Raw genomic sequence first — 21,205 nt, forward strand, 5'->3', positions numbered from 1 at the left:
TTTCATTGTCTTTTTCAATTTCTTCTAATAATGTTTTGTAGTTTTTAAGTATATAGGCCCTTCACATCCTTTGTTAAGTTTATTCCTAGGTATTTTATTTTTTGTTGCAATTGTAAAAGGAATTGTTTTTTTGAGTTTATTTTCCGAAGTTTCATCATTGGTACACAGGAAAGCAATAGACTTTTGTGTGTTTTGTTATTTTTATTTTTATTTTTTTATTTTATTTTTTTACAGAGACAGAGAGAGTGAGAGTCAGAGTGAGGGATAGACCGGGACAGACAGACAGAAATGGAGAGATGACAAGCATCAATCATTAATTTTTCATTGTGCATTGTGACACCTTAGTTGTTTATTGATTGCTTTCTCATATGTGCCTTGACCATGTTCAGCAGACCCAGTAACCCCTTGCTTGAGCCAGCGACCTTGAGTCCAAGCTGGTGAATTTTTGCTCAAACCAGATGAGCCCACGCTCAAGCTGGCGACCTCGGGGTCTCGAACCTGGGTCTTCCGCATCCCAGTCCTATGCTCTATCCACTGCGCCACCACCTGGTCAGGCGCAATAGACTTTTGTATATTGATTTTGTATCCTGCAGCTTTATTTACTGTTATTGGTTTATTGTTTCTGATAGTTTTTTGGTGGAGTCTTTGGGGCTTTCTTTATACAGGATCATGTCATCTGCAAAAAGTTATACTTTTACTTCTTTCCTGATATAGATGCCTTTTATTTCTTTCTCTTGCCTGATTGCTGTGGCTAAAACTTCCAGAACTATGTTGAGTAACAGTGGAGAGAGTGAACAACCTTGTCTTGTTCCTGATTTTAGAGAAAAAGCCTTCATTTTTTCACTATTTAGTATAATATTAGCTGATGGTTTGTCATATATGGCCTTTATTATATTGAGGTACTTTCCTTCTATTCCAATTTTATTGAGTGTTTTAAACATAAAAGGATGTATCTTATTGAATGCCTTTTCTGTATCTATTGAGAGGATCATATATTTTTGTTCTTTGTTTTGTTGATGTTTTGTATTACATTGATCAATTTTTGTATGTTGAACCATCCTAGTGCTCCTGGAATGAATCCTACTTGATGGTTGTTGTATTATTATTTTAATGTGTTGTATTTGATTTGCTAGTATTTTTAGGATTTTTGCATCTGTATTCATTAGAGATATTGGTCTGTAGTTTTCTTATTTTATATTGTCCTTGCCAGGTTTTTGTATCAGGGTTATGTTGGCCTCATAAAATGGGTTAGGGAGTATTGCTTCTTCTGTTTTTTGAAGACGTTGAAAAAAATAGGTGCCAAATCTTTTCTGAATGTTTGGTAGAAATTACTAGTGTAGCCAACTGGTCCGGGACTTTAATTTCTGGGGAGGTTTTTAGTTGTTTCTATTTTCTCTCTGCTTATGGCTCTATTTAGGTTTTCCACTTCTTTGTGACTCAGTCTAGGAAGAGTGTATAGTTCTGGGAATTTATTCATTTCCTCTAGGTTGTTGAATTGGTGGCATATAATCTTTCATAGTATTCTACTATGCTCCTTGGTATATCTATGATTTCTGTGGTAATTTCTCCTTTTTCATTTCAGATTTTGTTTATATGAGTCCTTCTTTTTTCCTTAGTGAGTCTAGCAAGTTGTTTGTTGATTTTATTGATCTTTTCAAAGAACCAGCTTTTATTTTATTAATTTTTTCTATAGTATTTTTGTTCTCTATTTTATTTATTAGGCCTGCTCTAATTTTTACTATTTCCTTTCTTCTGCTGACTTTGGGTTGCTTTTGTTCTTCTTTTTCTAGTTCCTTAAGCTGTGATGTTAGGTTGTTTACTTAGGATATATCTTGTTTCTTGATATAAGCCTGTAATGATATATACTGCATCCAAGAAATTTTGATATGTGTATTGTTATTTTCGTTTGTCTTTGGACCCAGTCATTTTGTAGAAGTATGTTGTTAAATTTCCACATTTTTTGTTTGTTTCTCTACCTCCTTTTTGTAGTTAAACCCTTATGGTCAGAAAGTATGCTTGGTATAATTTTCATCTTTATGAATTTGTTGATGTTAGTTTTGTGGTCTAATATATGGTCTATTCTTGAGAATGTTTTATGCACACTGGAGAAAAATGTATAATCTGATGTTTTGGTATGAAATATCCTGTAAATGTCTATTATGTCCATTTGGTCCAGTGTGTCATTTAAAGGCAATATTTCTTTATTGATTTTCTGTTTGGATGATCTACCTAAACATGTCAATGATGTGTTGAGATCTCCAAGTATGATTGTATTTTTCTCTGCTTCTATTTTTAGATCAGTTAGTAGCTGTCTTATATATTTTGGTGCTCCTTAATTCAGTGCATATGTATTAAGAAGTGTTAAGTTTTCTTGATGCAATGTCCCCTTTATCATTATGAAATGTCCATCTTTGTCTGTGATTACGTTTGTTGTCTTGAAGAAGTCAGCACTGTCAGATATGAGTATGGTTACACTTACTTTTCTTTAGGTATTATTTGCTTGGAGAATTGTTTCCCAACCTTTCACTTTGAGTCTACTTTTGTCTTTGCAGTTTAGATGTGTCTCTTGAAGGTAGCTATGGTTGAGTTTTGCTTTTTGATCCAGTCTGCTACTCTGTGCCTCTTTATTGGTGAGTTCAGCCTATTTACATTTTGCGTAATTATGGACACTTGAGGATTTCCTACAACCATTTTATGTTTTGTTTACTGGTATCTCTATGTCTTGTTTGATTCTCCTTTTTTGTATTTCTGTCAATTGTTTTTGTTGGGTGGTATTTTATACTTTCCCATTTCTTCTTTTTTTAAGCTGTGTATTTCAGTAGTGGCTTTTTCATGGGTGGTTACCATTAGGTTATTAAGAGAAAAATTATCATATGTACAAGAGTCTCTTGTCTTATGAGTGCTTCTGCACTCCATCCTCCTTTGCTACTGCAGATCTTTATCCTCTCTCCTTTTATGTTATTGTTGTCACAGATTATTCTTGTTTCTATTGTGACCTTGTTGGAGCTTTTACTTATAGATTTAATTTGTTTTGTACTTTGTGTCTGGTCGAATAACCCCATTTAGTATTTCCTGCAGTGGGTGTTTTCTGGTGATAAATTTCCTTAGCTTCTGGGCCCTGGCCGGATGGCTCGGTGGTAGAGCATCAGCTGGCATGCGGAAGTCCCGGGTTCAATTCCCGGCCAGGGCACACAGGAAAGGCGCCCATCTGCTTCTCCTCCCCTCCCCCTCTCCTTCCTCTCTGTCTCTCTCTTCCCCTCCCACAGCCGAGGCTCCATTGGAGCAAAAGATGGCCCGGGCGCTGGGGATGGCTCCTTGGCCTCTGCCCCAGGTGCTAGAATGGCTCTGGTCGCAACAGAGCGACACCCCAGATGGGCAGAGCATCGCCCCCTGGTGGGCGTGCCGGGTGGATCCCGGTCGGGCACATGCGGGAGTCTGTCTGACTACTTCCCCGTTTCCAGCTTCAGAAAAAAAAAAAAATTTTCCTTAGCTTCTGTATGTCTGGAAAAGTTTTTATTTCTCTTTCGGATTTGAAAGATAAGTTTGATGGATAGAGTATTCTTGGCTGGTAATTCTTCTCAGTACTTTCAACATTTGAGTCCACTCTTTCCTGGCTTGTCAAGTTTCTTCTGAGAAGTGTGATGATAACCTAATGGACTTTCCTTTATGTATTACGTTCTTTTCCTTCGCTGCCTTGAAGATTCTTTCTTTGTTGTTGATTTTTGACAATTTTATTATGATGTGCCTTAGAGTAGGTCTTTTTGGGTTGAGGTAACTTGGTGTTCTGTTTGCTTCTTGGATTCAAGGCGCTAACTGTCCATAGGCTTGGGAAATTCTCATTAATTATTTGAATAGGCTTTCCATTCCCTTCTCCATCTCTTTTTTTTAATATACCCATTATTCTTATTTGCTCTTTCTGATGAAGTCAGACACTTCTTGTAGAGCTCTCTCAGTTGTTTTTTTTTAATTCATGAGTCTCTCTCCTCTTTGTAGTTGCCCGTCTTCAGTGTCACTGATTTTTTCTCTATCTGGCTTGTTCTATTTGCTAAACTTGCTACCTTAGTCTTCAATTCATGTATTGAGTTCTTCATCTCTGTTTTTAAAGTTTCAATCTTCTTGGAGAGCTCATTAAGTTGCCTACTGGTGTTTTCTTGCATTTTGTTGAGTGTTTTCAAAACTTCGATTTTGAATTATCTATCATTTAACTCCACAATTTCCATGTGATTAAAATTTTTTTCTGGAGATCTTTTATTTTTTTTCTGAACTACGTCTCTGTCTTGTGTACCCATGGTATTTGATTTCTTCTTCCTTTATGGTATTTGAGAGTGCTATTGTTCAGAACCCTAACAAAAAAAATGCTAAGAAAATAAAAAATTAAACTAAAAAATACAGGAAAAATATAAAAATTTTAAATATTATGACAGGTAAAAAAAAAACCCCACAGAAAACGAAGGTCAAAAACCAAATAAAAAATAAATCAACAACAAACAAAAGAGCACAAAAAATAAGAATAAAAAATATAAAAATTAAAGAAAATGAAATTCAAAAGAGAAAAAAGAATAAGAAGAAAAAAGGAAAAGAAAAAAAAATATTTTGGTTGTAACAGGTTTTGTCCCATAGGTGTTGCTGTATTACAAGTTTTTAGCTCAGTGAAATTCCTGGGTTGTCCTCCGCTGACATGTTGCTGTTGCAATGATATAGGCATGGCCATAGTCGCATTGGTGCATGTGGCATGTTGTGAAGGCTTTATGTCTATGGCTTCAGCTTACCAGCCTTATGGCTCTAGCAATAACGATCTCAGGCTTCTGGGCCCTCCTCTCCACATCTCAGCAGACCCAGGGACCAGACTCAGAGCACTCTGTTCTTCAGGGAAGAGAGTGACTCTAAAGAGCTAGCTGTGGGGTTTGTCTTGGACACTTTCTGTGTCATGAGGTAAAGGACTTGGGATCAGGGAGGCTGGGGACTGCACTTTGTTTTTTTCTGTCTATTCTGAATACGGGCTGCAGGCAGACCACAGGAACACTGGCCATGACTCTCTACTCTGGCTTCTTTGGTTTAGTTTGTTCCCCTTTCCCCCTCTATCTCACTGTTTCTCCCAGCAGAACGAGACCCAGTCAGTCTGGGTTTCCCTCTCCATACCCCTCAGACAAAATCCAAACATCATGAGCTTTTCTTTTCCCCACAGTTCATCAGAGGAAAAAAACCAAATAAACCCAGTTACTCTGGGTTTGTCTCCTCTCCAGAGCCCTCCGAAATGCATTTTATCTTCTGCCCCTCTTTTCAATCCACCCCACCTTTAGTCTTTTTGGTGGATGGATCTTTCAGGTGATCCTCTGAGCCCAGCTGGGGTTCCTTCGCTGTGTTGTTGTTGTTCAATTTGTAGAAATTTCAAGAGGAAGATCAGGAGTAACTCTCACGCTACCATTACTCTGACCTCACTCCAAAAGTACAACTTATAAAATGTTATTTAGTGAAAAGGGCTTTCATATATGTATCTTCTTACACATTTTCCTCTGGAAAGAAATTTTTAATCTCAGAGTTCCATCAACCAAAGTGAGAATATTGGATATTTCTGTTAGTCATGATGTCTTAGGAAAAATTGATACCTGAATATGATTTTCAATGAATGGCAGCTAAGAAAATGAAATAAGTAAATTACAGAACCTTTTGATTACTGAGACTTGCCATTAAATACAAAAAGTATTTTTAATATAGTTAAATCTTAAAGCAAATCAAAAAGGAGTACTAAAAAGGAAGATTTTCATGAAAGAAGAAATAGACAATTTGAATAGATTAAATATAGATTACAAAAATGAGCAAAGAGAGGAAGAATACATAGAATATTTATCTTATATCATAGCATATGACCACCTGGCCTGTGGTGGCACAGTGGATAAAGCGTTGACCTGGAACGCTGAGGTCGCCGGTTCAAAACCCTGGGCTTGCCTGGTCAAAGCACATATGGGAGTTGATGCTTCCTGCTCCTCGCTCCCCCTTCTCTCTCTCTCTCTCTCTCTCTCTCTCTCTCACTCTCTCTCCTCTCTAAAAAAAAAATATATATATATATATCATAGCATATGACCAAAGTGATTTTGGTAACCAAAGGTTTTTTTGGGGGTTTTTTTGTGACAGAGTCAGACAGGGGGACAGATAGGGACAGACAGACAGGAAGGGAGAGAGATGAGAAGCATCAATTCTTCATTGCAGCACCTTAGTTGTTCATTGATTGTTTTCTCATAGGTGCCTTGATGGAGGGCAAGGGGGGCTACAGCAGACCGAGTGACTCCTTGCTCGAGCCAGTGACTTTGGGCTCAAGCTGGTTAGCTTTCCTCAAACCAGATGAGCCTGCATTCAAGCTGGCAACCTCGAGGACTCGAACCTGGGTCTTCTGTGTCCCACTCCGACAGTCTATCTACTGCGCCACTGCCTGGTCAGGCAACTAACTAAAGATTTTAAAAAATATTATTTATTCCCTGGCCAAGTATCTTGGTTGGTTAGAGCATTGGCCTGAAGCACAAAGTGTGTCGGTTCGATCCCTGGTCAGGGCATATATAGGAACAGATCAATGTTCCTGTCTCCTTCTTGCCCTTCCTTGCTTTCTCTCTAAAATCAATAAAATAAAATTTTAAAATATTATTTAATATGCAGTTTTTCTGCCTACAAAATTAATATATTTTAGTTGAGAATAATTTAAAATTATGGGGGAAAACACAAAACTTCTATAATGGAAATTATTGACTATGATCATTTTCAAGTTTTTCAGTTTTCATATTGAACTCTTGTGCCATCCATGAATTTTTAGTTACTGACTTGACCTTTGTGAAGCAGTGGAATGGAAATAGTGCATGATTTCAAGTCAAAAGACCTTGGTTGAGTGCTTGCTCCAGCAGTGCATATACTAAGATGGAGAAGATGAGCATGGCCCCTAAAAAAAAGAAAAAAAAGATGTTGGTTGATGCCTGGTTTTATCACCTACTAATTCTGTGTCCTCAGACAAGTTTACTTACATCCAGTACCTGTTTCTATATCTGTAAAATGAGCAAGACAAAGACCCTGCCCTCACACAGTTTATATTCCAATGGAAGTATATAGGCAATAAACAAGTTAAAATATAAATAAAATTAACTTTGGGTAATGAAAGGTATTATAAGAATAAAAAGCAGAGTAAAAGAATAAAGTGTCATTGCAGGAGTGGGTAGTATTTTAGAATAGGATGATTAAGGAATATTCCTCTGAGAGACTGACATTTGAGCAGAGGGCTTAATATGGAGATGAGTTAGCCATTGGAGGCATACAAGGAGATAGCATTCCAACTGAAGAGACTAACTAGCAAGTGCAACTAGCTAGTTCAACTGTACTAGCAAGTCTCTTCAGTTGGAATCCCAGTCTCTGTAGTAGAAAAAAGCACAAATAAATTCATTTTGGAATGAGGATAGTTTCAGGTTGTAGAATATCTTGTAGACCAAATAAGAAAAGTTTGGACTTTTCCTAAGTTAAGCTCTCTTAAAACTGGGATCCTATATTATTCATCTTTGGATTTATTCCCAGTACCTGGCATATAGTTAAGTACTCATTAACCTGAATTAAGTGTAGCATATATAGGGAGGGATACAAGTTGTCATCAGCTTTGAATTGAGTTTAAATGAAATACCAAGACACAAAGAGGTTAGCATCTTAGATTACTTAGATTCCTCGTGGTCTTAATATACTTATTTGTAACCAAAGCCTGTAAACTAGTATATATACTATGATGCTTGGCATGATTATGGGTATCTGAAAGCATTTAATATTTTCTAATATACCAAGTTTCTTTTATTATAAATGTCACTTTATTTTAAAATGTAGGTAGAAAACTGGGACTTACTGATAACTAAAATGTTATTACTGTTTTAACATAATCTACAATTTTTATATAATTTCACAATAAAAAAGAAATTTAGTGTTCTGTTGTGACAGTAATGTACATGTTTCTCACATCTACTTTATGGGTTCAAGTATACGGAATCTTTTGCTATTTGAAGCTCATTTATTTTTCTTTGCTTGGTTTTATTGTAGCCTCGAGCTGTGGCAGGCTTTCGGGGGACAGTTCGTTATGCATCAGTCAATGCTCATCGAAACAGAGTAGGTATCTGAAGTAGTCATCTCTGTATAAGCATGCTAATGGCTTGAATTAGATTGAATTCTTTACATTAGAGTACAAAGGTGTAGAAAGTGCTTTGGAACAGAGGGAAATGCATTAGTTATGTTAATTAATGGCAAGGTTTATAGTGGACAGATGGACAGATGTGTGCTACTGCATAGAAAATAAAATTGGATTTGCCAGAAAAAAGAATAGTGAAGTATGTATATGCCATGGAGAATCTTGTATCCTTACTAGGTAAAAGTAAATAATTTAATATAGAATTTTGAAGAAATAAAACATTTATGTTCTCTTTCTAGAAGTTATTTGGGAATATCATACTATCAATATCTAATGAAATATAGGGGTCATCATTTTATCTATAATATGCATCTAATCTGTGATAGCCCTTCTGCATTAAATCTTTTGTTTTCATGAAGATCTCAAATGCAGACTGAAAGGCAGAAACCACACAAGACAAACCAAAAACACGAGGCTAGTGTGTTCCAAAGAGAAAATGTATTTTAAAAGTGCCTGGATACTAAATACAAGTGGGCTGAGACCAGCAAAAGGGTGTCAGCAAAGGGTGTCGGACCTGAGCTGTGGGAGAGAGCATTAAATATAGGGGTTACTGCAGGTACTTGAACATACTTAGATTAGTATATCAGGGTTGGTTGCCCTAGTTACAGACTGTCTTCTTTTCCCAACCCTCAGGACCCTCATGATGTTCTTGTCTCAATGACATTTTTCAGAACCTTCTCAGGGTGGGAGGAGTTGCTTAAGGGGAGGGGGAGGTTGGGCGAGAGAAATGTTTATTGAAGAAGTTATCCTAGTGGGAGTTCGGTGAGGGGAATTTGAGAATTTGAGTTTTAAAGGAACCAATTTAACCCTAACACAAATGACTTTAAATTTTTTATCTTAGTAAATATAACTTTCCTCTTGGGTTTAAATCCCATCTCACACCCCCACACCCTCACATCCCATATTTTTACTTTGGTACTTTGGTTCTTTTGTTCTGCTCTGATTTTTTTCTCATCTAAACCTTAATTATATGTAGAAAAAATGGGTACCATATTTCCCCATGTATAAGACACTCCCATGTATAAGACGTACCTTAATTTGGGGGCCAAAAATTTGAAAAAAAAATTTATTACATGAAGTTATTGAACTCAGGTTTTATTCATCATAAAATTCATACAATTCTTTTTTTTTTCTTCTGAAGTTGGAAATGGGGAGGCAGTCAGACTCCTGCATGCACCTGACCGGGATCCACCCAGCACGCCCACCAGGGGGCAATGCTCTGCCCATCTGGGGCGTTGCTCTGCCACGACCAGAGTCATTCTAGCGCCTGAGGCAGAGGCCACGGAGCCGTCCTCAGCGCCCGGGCAAACTTTGCTCCAATGGAGCCTCGGCTGCGGGAGGAGAAGAGAGAGACAGAGAGGAAAAAGAGGGGGTGAGGTGGAGAAGCAGTTGGGCGCCTCTCCTGTCTGCCCTGGCCGGGAATCAAACCTGGGACTCCTGCATGCCAGGCCGACGCTCTACCACTGAGCCAACTGGCCAGGGCCCATACAATTCTTCATCACTCTCAAAACTCCCATGCATTAGCTTGTCCTCATCTGTGTCTGATGACGAATCACTGTCTTCAACAATGAGCACAAAAACAAGCACAAAAAAGCAGGAAATGCAAGTAAAAAAACTACAACCACTGTATAAAAATGCAACCAGTTTTTAGACCCCAAATTTTCCAGGAAATGGTGCGTCTTATACATGGGGAAATATGGTATTTTATGGATTCTCAGTCCTTGAACTTGTTTGGATGGAGTTAAGAAAATTAACAAGTATTTCCTTGATAAAACAAAGATAAATCTTTTCTTAAACTTTTGTTAACTTATTTTTGTTCTGTGAAGCCAAAATTGCTTTAATGAAAATTTGACCAAAGCTAAATTTAATAGGAAGAGTGTACTGTGGTCTTATAGGCTATGCTCCAGTTAATTTGGTTTCTTATGATGTGATTTTAAATTGAAAATAAGAAAAGTTTTTTTTGTCAGTTGGTAGTACTGTGCCAAGCATTTTTAACTTATTTGTTGTGATTCAGTGTTGCTTTTTTTTTTTTTATAATGGCATCTAGTCAGTTATTCTGCCTTGAAAAGAAAGTACACTTATTTTCCAGGAAGAGTCTTACAAAATTTTTTAAGCATTAGGCTTTATAATTAATTCTATTAAAGAATTATTTTAACTTTGGATCTTTGAAATAGGACATTTCTTTTTGATATAAGCATAAATATTTTTAGAAATCATAATAGCTCTGTAAGCATTTCCAAAGTTGCTACTAGAGATTTTATATATATACACACACACACACACACACACACACACATATATTTTAATTTGAAGACTAGAGATTTCTTCTAAAAGCCTTTCCAGCTTTGAGCACTATAAAATTTACCTTTAACCTGCCTGTTATTCATTTTATCTTGGTAGAGGAATTTGATAGCATATAGCAGTGGTTCGTACCTTTCTTTTTGGCTGCCGACACATCTGAGGAGTAGAATGCTTTATACAGTAACACTGCTTCACAACAATGATTGTCATTTTATGTGGTGACACAGGCTTGCAACTAGTGAAACCTTCACAGGTGCTTGTCTAAGAAAGATTTCTTTCTTTTATACTCTGTAACCCTGATTAGTTAATTATGAATATAATTCTCTTCATTTCTATTTTTTTGGTACCTTAAACTTTTAACACCAATAATTCTCAGACAAAACAGGGACTTTTTAAAACACTTGCACTCTGTTGTCCTACATTTTAATCCTTTGTTAATCCTTGTTTTATCTCAATATTTTGTGAAGAAACTACTATACTTTCTTCTGGTTCTATGGTTGCTATTAAGATTATTGTACATTTAATTATTGTTACCAAGTATTTAATTTTTACTTTTTGGGGGGGGTCTACTTTTGATGTTTTGTTTTTATTTTTGGTGTCCTGCCATTACATTCAAACATGCCTAGCTGTGGATTTGTTTCTATTTATTCTGCATGGGAGATCAGAACATTCATGTCTTTCATTGATTCTGGAAGATTCTCAGACATTACTTTTTATTGCCCTTGCTGGTTGGCTCAGTGGTAGAGCATCGGTCGGCGTATAGAAGTCCCAGGTTTGATTCCCGGTCAGGGCACACAGGAGAATCGCTCATCTGCTTCTTCACCCTTCCCCCTCTCCTTCCACTCTGTCTCTCTCTTCCCCTCCCACACTCAAGGCTCCACTGGAGCAAAGTTGGCCTGGGCGCTGAGGATGGCTCCAGAACCTCCACCTCAGGTGCTAGAATGGCTTTGGCTGCAATAGAGCAACGCCCCAGCATCACCTGCTGGTTGACATGCCGGGTGGATCTCGGTCGGGCACATGCAGGAGTCTGTCTGACTGCCTTCCCGCTTCTAACTTTGGAAAAATACAAATAAATAAATAAATAATAAAATAAAATATTGCCTTTCCCTTTCTATACCTTTTTTTTATATATCCAATTTGATGTATGTTAGAGTTTCTTGTTCTGTTTTCTTCTTTTTTTTTTACTCTTTTTAATTTTTTTAGGTGAGAGGAAGGGAGATAGGCAGATTCCCACATGTGCCCAACCGGGATTCACCCAGCAACCCCTTCTGGGGCCAACAGGCAATAGTGAGCTATTTTTAGTACCTGAGGCTAAAAACAGTTCAAACCAACCAAGCTATTTTTCAGTGCCTGGGCCACATGTGAACTAATTGAGCTACTGGCTTCAGGAGGGGAAGGAGGAGAGAAGGGGATGGAGGCTGGAAAATAGCAGATGGTCACTTTTCATGTGTGCCCTAACCAGGAATTAAACCTGGGACATCCATATGCTGGGCCAAAGCTCTATCCACTGAGCCACTGACCAGGGCCTTGTTCTATTTTCTACCTCTTTGTATCTCTGTGTTGCATTCTAGATAATTTCTTTAGATCTGTCTTTCAGTTCATTAAAATTTTTTGCTGTGTTTAATAAGCTTTTTAACCTCTCCACTGAGTATTTATTTATTTTTATTTTTCATTTTTTAAAAATTTACTTATTTTTAGAGAGAGAGGAAGGGAGAGACAGACAGACAAAAACTTTGACCTGTTTCTATATGTGCCCTGACTGGGGATTAAACCGGCAACCTTTGTGCATTGAGACATTGCTCTGATCAGGCGAGTTATCTGACCAGGGCCAATGAGTTTTTAATTTCCATAATTGTACTTTTTTTTCTTGTGAAGTTGGGGAGGGAGAGAGAGGAGAAGCTTCAACTTGAAGTTGTGTCACTTTAGTTCATTGATTGCTTTTTATACATGCCTTGACCAGGGGAGGGGGTTCTCCAGCTGAGCCAGTGACCCCTTGCTCAAGCCAGCAACCTTGGGCTTCAAGCTAGTACCTTTGGGCTCAAGCCAGCAACCATGGGATCATGTCCATGATCCTATGCTCAAGCTGGTGAGCCTGCACTCAAGCTGGAGACCTTGGGATTTCAAACCTGAGACTTAAGCATCCCAGGCTGATTCTCTATCCACTGCACCACCATTGGTTATGCTCTGTAATTGTACTTTTTATTTCTAGATTTCTTTTGGTTCTTTTCCAAATCTAATTGGTCTTTTTATTTTTTTGGATAAAATATGGTTCCTTTGTCATGACTTTAATTTTTTTTTGTTTTGTTAAACATTCTTATTTCACATGCCATATTTTATAATTCCATTTTTGAAGTCTTTGAATGTCTAATTCTATTCTCAATAGATTCTCCTGACATTAACTTATGGTAGCCTGCTTTATAACAATTTTGTAATTTCACATAATGAGCTTATATTTTATGGGCCTCAAAGAAGTTCTCAATTTAAGAGTGCTTTTATCTTGAGGGGATTTTCATTTGCAGCTGTTATCACTGCAGGAAAGAATCACCCAGAAAACAGTTATTCCTGGGCTTGGCTTTCCAGACCACAAAAGTGGTATAAAATTTTTTTTTAAAGATTTTATTTATTGATTTATGGAAAAAGAGAGAAAAAGGGCAGGTGGAGGAATGGGAAGCATTAACTCATTGTAGTTGCTTCTCTCATGTGCCTTGACCAAGAAAGCCCAGGGTTTTGAACCGGCAACCTCAGCATTCCAGGTCAACGGGTTTTTTTTTTGTTTTTTTTGTTTTTTTTGTGATAGAGACAGAGAGAGTCAGAGAGAGGGACAGATAGGGACAGACAGACAGGAAGGAAGAGAGATGAGAAGCATCAATTCTTTGTTGCGGTTCCTTAGTTGTTCATTGATTGCTTTCTCATATGTGCCTTGACTGGGGGGGGGGGCTACAGCAGACCAAGTGACCCCTAGGTTGAACCAGCAACCTTGGGCTCAAGCTGGTGAGCCCTGCTCAAACCCGATGAGCCCGTGCTTAAGCTGGCGACCTTGGGGTCTCGAACCTGGGTCCTCCAGGTCCTAGCCTGACGCTCTATCCACTGCGCCACCGCCTGCTCAGGCTCCAGGTCAACGCTTTATCTACTGCACCACCATAGGTCAGGCAGTGGTATAAATTTAAATCCCAGATCTGAGTGAGGGGCAGGCCTTCAGTAACAAATTCTCAAGGCAAATTCTTTTTTAACTTCTCACTTTATCTCTTGATAGTGGTTCAATTCTATAGAAAACAATTATTGCAGCATAATGTACATACCAAATGTTGCATTAAAGGCAACCCCTTGCAGGTCCTAGCTATATAGTGGTGGTAGGGGGGAGTTGCTCAGTTTTAATTTTTTTTTTTTTTTTTTTTTTTTATAGAGACAGAGAGAGTCAGAGAGAGGGATAGACAGGGACAGACAGACAGGGATGGAGAGATGAGAAGCATCAGTCATTAGTTTTTCGTTGCGTGTTGCAACACCTTAATTGTTCATTGATTGCTTTCTCATACGTGCCTTGACTGCGGGCCTTCAGCAGACCAAGTAACCCCTTGCTCGAGCCAGCGACCTTGGGCTCAAGCTTAGGAGCTTTTTGCTCAAACCAGATGAGCCCTCACTCAAGCTGGCAACCTCGGATACTCCGGGTCTTGAACCTGGGTCCTCCGCATCCCAGTCCGACACTCTATCCACTGTGCCACCGCCCGGTCAGGTGCTCAGTTTTAATTTTTGTCTTATGTAGGCTCAATGCTTTTATACCGGTCCCCTTCCTGATTGATAAGTCTCTGGTTGATAAAATCTATGATAGTTATCTCCAAGGCAGCCAAAGCTAAGGCTGCAGCTTCAGCTGGCTTCTCTTGTTTTCAGCTTTCTTTTAATTTTGGCCATTAGTATTTACTTCTTTTTTTTTTAATTGTAGTAAAAACACATAAGATTATATTTATCATCATAACCATTTTTTAAGTGTGCAATACAAAGTGTTAAATATATTCACATTATTGTGAAACAGATTTCTAGAACTTTTTCATTTTGCAACATTGAAATTCTGTACACACTAATTACCCTTCTCCCTTCCCTCAGCCCTTAGCAACTACCTTCTGTTATTTCATAATGAATTTTTTTTACTAATTAATAGACTGTTAATTATATTATTTCCAGCATTTCTGGGTTTGGGCGTATTTTTTTATCAAAAAGTTCTTTAATATATCTATTCTGCCATCTACCATTGCTATATAACTATATAACTATATACACACACACACACACACACACATCTCAGATATATATATATATATATCTCGGATAATTTGTGGGAAATATATTTAAATCTTTAGGCCTTATAATAGGGTGAAACATAATGGTTAGGTCTTAGACAATGTAATATACTCACAAAGAGTGGTAATATAATGTGACTAAATTTTGTTTTGCTATGAAGGAAATGGGGAGACATGATGACCTTTGGTCCTTATTCTACATGTTGGTGGAGTTTGTGGTGGGTCAGCTGCCATGGAGAAAAATAAAGGACAAGGTAATTTTGGAAATGGAAATGTCAGTTTTGGGTAGGGGAGGGAATAAAAATTTCTTTTTGATAGGCATTTTTGTTGAGAATATATATATTTATATATAAGAATTAAAATTTGTAAGGATTTTTACTATATCACACCCAATATGTATTTTTTCTATAAGCTGATATTAGAGATTGAATTAATTTTATAACTTTTCTATGTACAGACTAGGTACTAAAATAATTTAAGTACAATTATCACTTCTGATTGATTTCTAGTCTCTCTTAGTTTTTATTTTTACTAGTCCTTTTTTTATTTTTTATAAATCAGTGAAACTCTTAATTTAATTAAGTGAGAGCAGGAGAGGCAGAGAGACAGACTCCCACATGCTCACGGATGGGGATCCAGCCCACAGTCCCCTATGGGACGATGCTCTGCCCATCTGGGGCATTGCTCCATTGCTTGGCAATGGAGTTATTTTTAGCACCTGAGGTGGAGGCCACAGAGCCACAGGACCAACTCAGTGGAGCCCATTGAGCCATGGCTGTGGAAGAGGAAGAGTGGGGGGAGGGGTAGAGAAGCAGATGGTCGCTTCTCCTGTGTGCCCTGACTGGGAATCAACCCTGGGACATTCACACACCAGGCCAATGCTCTACCACTGAGCCAGCCGGCCAGGATAAAACTCTTAAATTTAATTGTCACATATTATTTGATTTGAAAACTGTAATAAACACCTGTGTTGATAATGAAACATAGACTAGATTTAAGATCAACTTTTTCTTTGGGAGAGCTATCGATTCACTGATGTAGGACTCTGTGTTACCCTTTGGTTCTGCAGTCCCTCTCCCTTACCCACTTTAAAGCAGTATGCATTAAGCTATTAGTATGAATTTATTTCTTGCTTTATTATTAATTATCTATGATCTCATTCCCCTCGCATACCCTTGATACTATTACTGAAAGGCCTGTAATATGTAGCTGCCAAGAAAAATTGACTTTGGTTCCATTTCTCTTCTCAGGAGCAAGTAGGCTCGATTAAGGAAAGGTATGACCACAGGCTTATGTTGAAACATCTCCCTTCAGAGTTCAGCATCTTTCTGGATCACATCTCCTCTTTGGATTATTTTACAAAACCAGACTACCAGGTAATCATCTTTGTGAATTCTGTGGGCTGATTATTCTGTTATCACTTATTATAGCTTTGAGGATGTTGTAAATGACTATGGGTGGTCTCTAGAATAATACTGTTTTAATACATTTTGAGGAATGTGGTTAAATTAACTGATGGTGACTGTGTGTGTGTGTGTGTGTTTTTCCTTCATTCTGGATGAACCTACTTTATTAGAGTTTTAGGTTTGTTCATCATGTAATAGATTGTGCTGTTCCTGCTGTGATTCATCTGGTGTAGAACTGCTGATAGTTCAAATTATGTAAATCTTATAGCTAATGTTGACCAGAAGGAACTGTCTAACTAGGTAATGTATCTGTTGAGGGCTTGAGGGCTGCATATCATATATTAATATGCTATGGAACAACAGTCAGTGTAGATTGTTGGCTCCGTTTTGTCTGTGGTCAATGAATCATTTCCTTAGAGCATCAGTTAATGTGGCCTTATAAGGTTTTCTAGGTCTACCACATATTGCATTTCTAAACCACCAGCTATTTCAAAGGATTCTATTGGTCTCAGGGAAAACCTGGTCAGAGCTTAATGCAAAATAATCACTATCACTGAAAACAGAAATGAAACCAGACATAGATTTATAATAATATACTAGTGTATCATTTTTGTCTACAAAGGACAACACATAGACTTTATTGCCTGTTAATAGTTTTGTATTCTAAAGTATTGTCAGTGTTGTCTAGTCAAAAGACTAAGACTACCCACAGTACAGTGAAGTTATTTGCATATAACTATTTTTATATGAAATTGCACCTTTTGTATAAGATATAAATGATATAAAGCAGAAGGGCAATATACAACCTTGGGTCCTTAGAGACCTTAGAGAAGACAAGGTGAGCTGTCTTCTTTCCTATAATGGCTGTTTGTGTTATAAACTATAGACTGTCTAACTCAGTGTTTCTCAATCATTGGTCCACCAGATATTTTGTGCTAATCTGCAAAAGAGTTAACTACCCTAATGATATATGAAAGTTATAGAGTCTAATCCTGGACTGTCTTGTTAGAGAAAATTATCTTAACAAGTTTCACATGGCCAATACCTCATCCAGTAGCCCTGCTACTCACTCTGACAACAGGTGTGGACCTAGAGAGAAAAGCTGTTTGCTCTCTACCCGGAATCTATTATGTATGTCTCAATTAGAATAAAGGCTGACACTTGCTTTTGGAAAATGTTATGATGTATTTGGAATTTACATCCATGTTTATCAATCTAAATACAGGGTAGAGCAAAAGTAGGTTTATAGTTGTTCATATGGAAAATAATACAGTAATTAATAGATAATACAAGAATACAGTAAATTGTTTCACATACTCAACAGCTGTAAACCTACTTTTGCCACTCCTTGTGCCATTATATGCTATGTACAATAAATACTTTCCATTAAACTGAAGGTGAAGATATCAGAATTATAGCCAAGATTAAAACAGATACATTATAATTATTGTTTTTATTATTAGATTCTGAAAAAGCATAGTAACTAAAAAAGATAAAGTGCTGGGCCATGAATCTTCCTCAGGTGACAGAATTACATAGATCTCTACACACACACACACACACACACACACACACACGAGTGTGTTTAAAACTGGTAAAATTTGATAAGCTCTGTGGATTGTACCAGTATCATTTTTCTGGTTTTGATATTGTACTCTAGTTATTTAGGATGCTATTACCATTAGGGCAAACTGGGTGAAGGGGACTTTTCTGCATAGTACTTTTGCACTTTCCTATGAATCTTTAGTTATAGTTGACCCTTGAACAACATTAACTTGAACTGTGCAGGTCCACTTATAAATGGTTAGGAATCGCATACATGGAGGACTGACTTAAATTACACATAGATTTAAATCCATGTGTATGGATTTACAGCTAGTCAGTATGCAAAGCAACAACTCACTATGTGAGTAGTCAGTATCCCTAACCTCTGAGTTGGTGAAGGGTCAACTGTATTTCAAATTAAAATTTTTTTTTAAGATTTTTTATTTATTCATTATAGAGAGGGGAGAGAGAGTGAGAAAAAGAAGGGGGGAGGAGCAGGAAGCATCAACTCCCATATGTGCCTTGACCAGGCAAGCCCAGGGTTTTGAACCGGCAACCTCAGTGCTTCCAGGTTGACGCTTTATCCACTGCGCCACCACAGGTCAGGCTAAAAAAGTGATGGGCCCACATTTTCAGAAATGTAGATAGTGATTTTAAAAGTGTGGCTACCTTATAATTTAAATAAATCCCTTCAAGGTGTTTTAGAAAGGAAAACAACTCTCAAAGGTACCTAGGAAAATCTTTATCAACCTTGACTTCCACCACAGGACTCTACCTGTTGGTGTCACTATTAATGGAAAACTAATATAGCAGCATCAGATTGGATAAAGAAGGGCCCTGGTGTCTTTACACATTATTGTCATACACACAGCAATGTCACAGTAATACATGGTTCCTGGGGTCCCAAAACAGTTTCATTCGTACGACAGTGCATATCCCAAATTTTGGTGTAAGTCAAAACACCCTAGCCTAACACAAACAGAACACTTATGCCTTTAACAGTTCAAAATGGTGTAGGTAAGCATATTGGGGACGCTTCCTCACTCATATGCCATGTTACTGCGTAGTGTTCCGCTGTGCACAGCCAAATTAGTTTACCCATGTAGTCCGTAAGTACAATGCTAAGGGCATAAGCCAAAACACTCACATCTCAATTTTTTAAAGTTTTTATGGGTGTGAGGGTCATAAACTTGAAACATTATATGTTGAGACTGTCGTAACCTGAAGACCCCTCTGTACCTGGGCAGTACTATTATCCCATCTTATGAAGTCTTAATAGCCTGGGAAAGCTAGTGGTGCTAAAAGTGGTAATCTGAACCCATTTCTGACCCCTTCAAAAAGATCCCAGGCCTGACCAGGCGGTGGCGCAGTGGATAGAGCATTGGATTGCCATGTGGAGGACCCAGGTTCGAGACCTCAAGGTTGCCAGCTTGAGTGTGGGCTCATCTGGTTTGAGCAAAAGCTCACCAGCTTGGATCCAAGGTCGCTGGCTCCAGCAAGGGGTTACTTGGTTTGCTGAAGGCCCGCGGTCAAGGCACATATGAGAAAGCAATCAATGAACAACTAATGTGTTGCAATGCGCAAAGAAAAAATAATGATAGATGCTTCTCATCTCTCTGTTCCTGTCTGTCTGTCCCTATCTATCCCTCTCTCTGACTCTCTCTCTGTCTCTGTGTAAAAAAAAAAAAAAAAAGATCCCAAACTTTTTCCAGTTTGCCATCTGCCTTCCTTGGAGAGGTGACCACAAACAACAGCCACTGTAAAGTAATACTAACATAACTAGGTAAGAAAAATTTAGTGAAAGAACTAAAAAAGTACATGAAGAATTATCTGAAATTATTGCGTTAATTATTCTGACATAAGGATACAAAGTGTATATTGGGGTTTCAGATTATGTTAAGCATTGTTTAGCAAGTTGGAAAGATTAATAAAACCCATAGTATACACACTGTTGGTGAGTCTGAAACTAAAATGTGTTTATCAACCAGTTCATACACTGCCACAGCATTGCTAAAATCAGAAGCTATGATAGGAAATCCAAAGCCAACCCCTCTGGCTTTGGGGCATTTAAAGTTATTTTAGGATCCCTTGACTCTGATACATTGAGAGAGCAAGTATGGGCTGCTTCTGAAACAAACAAATAAGAGTTTGAGTAGAGACTAAATATATAAAAAGGAGGAAGTTCTCATAAAATAGAAGGTCAGAGAAGGTCTCTTTCTAAAGCTGCCATTTAAGCCAAGCCCAAAAAAGTAAGACTGTATTGCATGAGAAGAGCAGAAATAAGAGGAAGAATGTTATAAGCAAAAGGAAGAACAATATGCATAGGCTCTGATTCAAGAAAGGAATAAAAAGAAGATAGGTGGCCAGAACATAGAAGGTGAGGGAAGAGAATGGTTTTAGATGACATTGGAAAGGCAGAGACTAGATGATACAGGGCCTTGTGGTCTTTCTTAAGGAATTTGGACTTGATTCTGTGCAGCAGGAAGCCTTGGAAGGTCTAACAAACAGAGGCATTGTGATCCAGTTTGTGTTTTAAGAAGATTATTTTGCAGTTATGTGCATTCAAATGAGGCAGAGGACAATTAGGGAGTATTTAGGGAAATACTGAGAAAGGCTGAGTTATACCCAAGAAAGAAAGAAATGTAAAAAAAAAAATCAACGTCTTAACATTACAGAAGTTTTATTTTTTGGTCACAAAGGAGTGTAGTTACTGGGCAGGTCTCCTGGGCAACTCTCAAGTGGTAAACATCCAGGCTCCATCCACATTTTGACACTCTTTCTATAATATATACAATGTCCTTTACAGTCATCAGGAATGGGAAGAGTGAGTGTGGATGATTGATTAGGGTTTAAAAAATAATTTTTTTTTAAGTGAGAAGTAGGGAAGCAGAGAGACAGATTCCTGCATGCACCTGGACCAGGATCCACTGAGCAAGCCCCCTACCCTGCGATGCTCTGCCCATCTGGGGTGTTGCTCTGTTGCTCAGCAACTGAGGTTTTAGCACTTGAAGCGAGGCCATGGAGCCATCCTCAGCCCCCCGGGGCCAACTTGCTCCAATGGAGACAGAGGAGAAGAAAGAGAGAGAGAAAAGGAAGAGGAGAAAGGGTGGAGGAGGAGATGGTCACTTCTCCTGTGTGCCCTGACCAGGAATCGAACCTTGGACATCCACATGCCGGGCTGACGCTCTACCACTGAGCAAACTGCCCAGGGCCTGCTTAAGGGTTTTATGACCAAACTGCTTTGGCATACACCCCTATGGCCCGAACCCATTCACTTTGGCCTGATTCTAACGGCAAGGGAAACTGGAAGATAGAGTCTTCCTTTGTGGGCAGGAACAATGATAGTCTTGACTTGGATATAAGCAGTAAAGATGGAGAGAGGTAGATAAATTCTTGCCCTACCCCCTTTAATTTTCTCCTTTCATTCCCACTGCACTTATGTGATTCAGCTATATTGGACC

The 21,205-nt window shown here is 38.2% G+C and overlaps 1 protein-coding gene across 3 annotated transcripts in view; it reads left to right on the top strand.

The window, feature by feature from the left end:
• Positions 1-21,205, top strand: part of TTBK2 (tau tubulin kinase 2) — a 205,336-nt gene that overhangs the window by 126,584 nt on the left and 57,547 nt on the right. For 2 of the 3 annotated variants that reach the window (XM_066276907.1, XM_066276906.1), the window contains 3 exons: positions 8,056-8,121; positions 14,955-15,047; positions 16,044-16,169. In XM_066276907.1, the coding sequence (XP_066133004.1) occupies positions 8,056-8,121; positions 14,955-15,047; positions 16,044-16,169 (285 nt within the window). The remainder of the gene's footprint in view (positions 1-8,055; positions 8,122-14,954; positions 15,048-16,043; positions 16,170-21,205) is intronic. The other variant, XM_066276908.1, reaches the window with a different exon arrangement.

The sequence above is a fragment of the Saccopteryx bilineata genome, chromosome 4 (genome assembly GCF_036850765.1).
Source record: "Saccopteryx bilineata isolate mSacBil1 chromosome 4, mSacBil1_pri_phased_curated, whole genome shotgun sequence".
Classification (NCBI taxonomy): Eukaryota; Metazoa; Chordata; class Mammalia; order Chiroptera; family Emballonuridae; genus Saccopteryx; species Saccopteryx bilineata.